Below are 6,250 nucleotides of genomic sequence, written 5' to 3' on the forward strand. Positions count from 1 at the left end.
AATGTATATAAACCTATGTTCTTGTATACTGACCAACTTTAAGTATATTGTACAGAATTTAAGGCAACATTTAGTGTAATGAAATTAAAAACAAAACACATAAAGGTATAAAATGTGAGCTCAAAATCAAATGTAATTATGGTCAATATATGGAAGTTGAATCGGATTGATTGTTTGCTGAATTAAAGTTACCTCTGGGTCTGTGTAATCATTTACCATGGTATAAAAGGATACAAAGGTCTAACATGAAGTGACGCCAATTACACTATAAGGAAAACAGACGTAAACTATTTTACTATGCTAACATGAACTCCACCACAACGTGTTTTGCAATATATACAATATTTATTTAAAAACACACACACACAAAAAGGAAATGATAACCATCACAGTCCACAAATATTGTGGAGGCAGTGTGAACAGAGTTACAGGGAGAAGATCTGTCAAAAGAAATAGGAGGAATATAATCTCATTTTATATATAAATAAGGGTTCATGATAAAACAGACAAATGTGCTGAGTAGAACCAGAGAATTTAACATTCTGGGTATGAAACGCTTCGTATTGCATAATTTTTTTAAATATAAAATTCCAATTTAATTCATCACAGAGTCATAAATCAGTCAATAATTACAGACCAGGCCAAAAGATCATATGATTGCTGCAGTAAACCTGTTAATTAAAGGGACAGTTCACTCAAAAATGAACATTCTGTCATTATTAACTCTCTTCATTCTAAAGGCTCGTTTACATCAAGAACGATAACTATAAAGATTAGCTATATTAGCGTCCACACCAGCGGATGATATAGTTCTGTTTATTATAAGCGCGCGCTGCAGTTTTGTCGTCTGCTGCTTTAAATGCTCAAGCTGACTGGATTCTGATTGGCTGTCAGTGTTTTTATCATTCATCAACTGGAAATAATCATTGTGAAAGTGAATCCAACGATGTTGTTTCTCTGTGCCGTTATTGTTATAGTGTGAATTTTTAAAACTCTATCTTTATCGTTACAGTTATCTTAAACCCGTATGACTTTCATCTGTAGAACATAAAAGAAGATACTTTGAAGAACATTTCAACTATTTTTGTCCATAAAAAGCAAGTCAATGGTGTCCATTTTAACAAAGTCATACAGGTTTGGAATGACATGAGTAACAATCCCTTGAACCGTAGATCCACTGCAGGTTGAGTAAACAGTGCAAAACAGAGTATTCACTATTACTTGAGAACTGCTGAAATCAACAATATTTTAGTAACACATTCATTTGTCTGAGGTTATCGGTGAATATGCTACATAATTGCTCTTTCTGTCCATCTTTTTGGCCAAGAAAAGCTTTTGTAAAAGAGTCCCAGATCTCCAGTGACCTAAGAGAAGAGGACATATGCTGTTCCACCACCACCGATCTCCCATACCGTTCACTTCAATTCAGTTTTACATCCACAACTGCCGCAATCATCCAGAGGAAGGTCCATTCTCCTCTTCCTGTAAGGTGTGATGGCTAGTTCAAGCAGTCTCTATCTCTCGGCCTCCATGACAATAATAGTATGCTCAGCGGAGGCTTGCTGAGTCACAGCTGCGGGCCAGCCTGGAGAGACCGTCTGCGGCACGAGCTGACCCGGAGTCCATCGGCCCTGCAGGCCAGGGGTCGCCGGAGGGCTCATGGCCCAGTTGGTGTGAGGAGCTGGTGATGTAGCCATAGGAGAGATGGGACTGCTGCTGCCGAAGCTCTCTGAGGCTTTAAGATGAGAAAACATGGCTAGGGCATCTGGGAAGTTGGGGGGTGTCGCTGGTGTGTTGGCTGGAGTGCACATCTGGAAACAAAGACAGAACCAACTTAATCATTTATAATGAACACTGCAACATTCTGTAAGAACTATCAATTTTGATATCATGCTGACTTTAAAGGGATACTCCACACAGTTGAGTTTTACCTTTTTCGAATCCATTCAGCCGATCTCCGGGTCCCACTTTTAGCATAATGAATTGAACCGGATAAGACCATTAGCATCTCTCTCAAAAAAATTAACAAAGAGTTTTGATATTTTTCCTATTTAAAACTTGACTCTTTTGTAGTTACATCGTGTACTAAGACCGACGGAAAATTAAAAGTTGCGATTTTCTAGGCTGATATGGCTACGAACTACACTCTCACTCCTGCGTAATAATCAAGAAACTTTGCTGCCGTACCATGGGTGAAGCAGGCGTAATGATATGACGCAGCGCATGCCGCCTGATAATAGGCTACTGAGCTGGGGACTATTATCAGGTGCTGCGTCATATCATTACGCCTGCTGCACTCATGGTACGGCAGCAAAGTTTCTTGATTATTACGCAGGAATGAGAGTATAGTTCCTAGCCATATCAGCATAGAAAATCGCAACTTTTCCTTTTCCGTCGGTCTTAGTACACGATGTAACTACAGAAGAGTCAAGTTTTAAATAGGAAAAATATTGAAACTCTTTGTTCATTTTTTTGAGAGAGATGCTAATGGTCTTGTCCGATTCAATGATCTATGCTAAGCTATGCTAAAAGTGGTACCGCCAGACCCGGAGTTCGGCTGAATGGATTCGAAAACGGTAAAACTCAACTGTTTAACTCTGGGGGAGTTGTAAAATGAGCCTATTTCCAAAAAAAGTGGAGTATCCCTTTAAAACTGGTACGGTTAATGCAGCATTTGACACACAAGGGTCAGTTTCATAAAGTAGATTTTTACAGCTTTGTCCACTGAATGGAAATCATTTTCTTAGAATTGAGGAAGCAATTGAGGAAGTCTCAGAAATGTGACTGAGGTTGTAGACCTTTGGAGTTGATTTAATAATGATTGGCTACCTTGCCTGAATAAACACGAGACCTGATGCACCCACCCAAATGCTACTATAGCAACGTTTAGTCTTTCAGAGGCCAGCGTTAAGAAGAAAAACAACACCTATGACGTCTTCTGTGACATGTTGTGCACTAGACACACTAGAATTTAAAGAATTAAAGCCTTTTCTTGGGCTTCTGACCCAAGACACATTTGCAAATTCTATTAACAATATACAAACTATATTCTCTATATGTTAAATACTTTTGAAATTACTTCTGTGTACCATTCAAAAGTGACAGTAGAGACATTTATAATGTTACAAAAGATTTATTTGTTAAATAAATGCTGTTCTTTCAAACTTCTCAAAGACAGTTGAAAAAAATGTGTCACAGCTTCCACAAAATTATGAAGCAGCACAACTGTTTTCAACATTGATAATAATAACAATAAGTGTTTCCTGAGCATCAAATCATAATATATTAGTGATTTCTGAAGGAACACATGACACTGAAGACTGGAGAAGTGATGCTGAAAATTCAGCTTTGACATCTCATAAATACATTACATTTTAAAATATATTACAATAGAAAACAGTCACTTTAAATGTTAATAATATTTCACAATATTACTATTTTTTATCAAATAAATGAAGCCTGGGTGAGCATGAGACTGCTTTCAAATATTATTACTTTTATCAACCTAAGTATAACTGATTTTCTAAATAACTGCTAGTTTCTCACATCACACCACAATATGTTTCTTCTAACATAAAATAATTTCAATGCAAATTAATACCATTTATTTGGTAAGTAGTCATGTAGTGGAATAATACAGTCAGTTGATCATTAACGTAAAAAAAAAAAAAAGAGAAGCTTTTATAAGCAATTAGTTCACTCAGCAGGTCTGAGGGTTTTCAAATACGGTACAAATATTCGCTACGGTTTGGGTTTTAGTTTCTGCACTTGTGTGAGTGGATGGCATACCTACACCAGTATATGGTCAAAAAGCACATGTCTCCATTGACAGTCATTCAAAAGTTCCTATGTCTGACAAACATTTTGTCAACAAATGTGAAAAAGATCAGCTGAATATCAGCAGTCAAGTGACAGTTCCATCAACTGGCCCAAAGATTGCTCACACTGGGACACCCTTACTGTTGAACTATTACAACTAGTACAGTAGGACTTTTAAACTGAAACCTGTATGTGTGTAAAGGCTATTTCTATGAATTGCTCACTAAAACAACACTGTCATCTGAAAATGTAAATCGCCTCGGCTTTCCAGTCACACGCAGATCATTCATAATTCATCTGTCTGCTTGCAGCCTTGGGGACCCAAACATTTTAAGCAAACAGAAACATGCCCATGTCCACCAAAACTGACATTGCACAACATTCCCTTTCACTATAATCAGAAATTTGATTGGGGTTTTTTCTCCTCATTGTCATATCTTTTTTTCTCGCTGTCATATCCTTTGGTTTGTTTGTTTAGATGTACTTTCACATTTACACATTGAGAGCTGTAAACGCCGTTATCAGCTAATAAGAAAGCTGCTAAAACTTCTTTGTTGCTCAAAAAAATTATGGTTTCATTATAAATTACCTCCTGATTTTCTGAAGATTATTTATTTATGTATCCCTAATATTACTTATTTCTATTTACTTGTATTAATTTTTTGTATTTGTAGTTTCTATGAATGTTTTGTGAACTTTCCCTTATGTAGACTACTGCCTTGAATTACTTTGAATTTACTGTCTTATTTTTTGTATCTTAATTTATTTTTTGTGCTTGATGCATGTATTCCTTGTCCTTTTTGTTCAATAAATAAAAAAAATAAAAAAAGTTATAAACGCCGTCAACTGCATGTATGAGACTGGTGACGTCACCATGGCAGCGCCCATAAGGGTGCGACCCGCTCCCTGTAGAATAAAACTGCCTTTTCCGATTAGTCTTTATCTCATGTGGGTGTACATCATAATAATATTCCATTTATTTATTTTATGTGATGTTTGAGTAAACCATTTTAAAGTGCAAACATTTTAAGTGGACTTGAAAGTGAGAGACAAATGAGGTGCTTACCAAGGGTTAACTGACTTTGAATTCGCTTTGCATGTGACCGGTAGTACACTAGTCTACTTCTGAGTAATTCCAAACAAATTCCTTTAATTTACGATATCTGCTAAAAATTAATAAAACGTGTTTTTTAAGCCACTGATGTTTTGAACACCACGGTACCGTTCTTTTAATTGTTATACGGTGTAAACAGCGCGGTGTCAAGCGCGTGCTCTCTCCGTTTCCTGGAATCGCCCTCCCCCACAAATTTTGGACACGTTTACAAAATCGCAACTCCCATGAGTCCAGATTATTTTATCATCTTAAATATTGACATATTTAATTAACCACCTACGGGAGACTATTATGCGCTTAAAAAAGACAAAGTTGTGAGTTTGAAACGACATATATGTAGCCCTCGCGAGAAAACATGCCAGCCTGTGTTTATTTTTGTCTGACTCGTGGTTTCAACATGGCGGAAGTCATCATAACAGATATTAAAAACTATCAAGACACAATAACAAGAGAGACAAAAAAATATATATATACTCACCATTTGATGGCTGTACGGAATATTAGCCTCTTGGAAAAAAGTACTGAGTGCAGTCTGCAACATCATAAAGTAGTTATCAGTAATGCATAAACACGTGAGAAAGCAAGCAAACGTGTATTGTAGGGCTTTGAACATAAATTTAAATTTATAGATATTTATTTCGCTGAAGCCAACGAAATATCCCGTTTAAAATACTTTATAAAGTATCTGATTGTCCCATTTGTTGGCTTGTTTTGCTGTCTGTTGCAATGAGCTTGTCTCGCATTGTTTTAAACTACATCAAATAAATGAAGGGTTAATTATAGTGATTTGTATAGATATTACTGTGCAACATGCCATTCAGTTTTCTGTTATTTGCCCCACCAAACAAACATACCTCAAACTGCCAATGTGAAGCTTGTAGAAGCTGCTTTGCTTGATCCGCCGCACATCCGGCTGTAAGAACAAACTGATTTATCATAACTTGATGCCTTAGTTCGTCCATATCCAGTTAAGAAAGCTGTGTTATTTCGTACGTTCAAAGTTACAGCTCGCAGTCTTTCAAAAACGCCGCACTCGAACATCAACTTGTCGGGTAGAAACAGAAAATGTTGTGAGTTGAAGCGTCGCACTTAGCGCCCCCTGTCGGACATCTGCAGTGAGCGCAAGATACGATGAACTCTGGGATTTGTAGGCAAGTATGCAAACGATAGCTCGATGGACTCAAAATAATTGATAACAAGACAAGCATGGATATGAAATCTATATTAAATTCTTACAAACGCACATTAAATTAAGCTTCCACCCCCTTATCATGTTATTAAGATTTGTCACTTTCATCCTGTGTTGTACCAAGACTT

The 6,250-nt window shown here is 36.8% G+C and overlaps 2 protein-coding genes across 2 annotated transcripts in view; both read right to left on the bottom strand.

Moving 5' to 3' along the window:
• The window catches only part of LOC311304609 (vascular cell adhesion protein 1), a 660,847-nt gene that overhangs the window by 146,453 nt on the left and 508,144 nt on the right, over nucleotides 1-6,250 (bottom strand). The gene's annotated exons all lie outside the window — the stretch shown is intronic.
• Nucleotides 330-6,050, bottom strand: ubald1b (UBA-like domain containing 1b). The gene is made up of 3 exons (XM_084424147.1): nucleotides 5,788-6,050; nucleotides 5,412-5,465; nucleotides 330-1,811 (listed from the first exon to the last, which is right to left on the bottom strand). The coding sequence occupies exons 1-3, from the start codon at nucleotides 5,893-5,895 to the stop codon at nucleotides 1,515-1,517; spliced, it is 459 nt and encodes a 152-aa protein (XP_084280273.1). The 5' UTR covers nucleotides 5,896-6,050; the 3' UTR covers nucleotides 330-1,514.

Source organism: Rutilus rutilus, assembly GCF_951802725.1.
Source record: "Rutilus rutilus genome assembly, chromosome: 1".
Lineage (NCBI taxonomy): Eukaryota > Metazoa > Chordata > Actinopteri > Cypriniformes > Leuciscidae > Rutilus > Rutilus rutilus.

Coding starts and splice junctions, on each gene's coding strand:
- ubald1b (XM_084424147.1), bottom strand. CDS start 5,895: ATGGACGAACTAAGGCATCAAGTTATGATAAATCAGTTTGTTCTTACA. Junction 5,466..5,787: donor CTTCACATTGGCAGTTTGAG/GTATGTTTGTTT, acceptor ATGATGTTGCAG/ACTGCACTCAGTACTTTTTT. Junction 1,812..5,411: donor TTCCGTACAGCCATCAAATG/GTGAGTATATAT, acceptor CTTTGTTTCCAG/ATGTGCACTCCAGCCAACAC.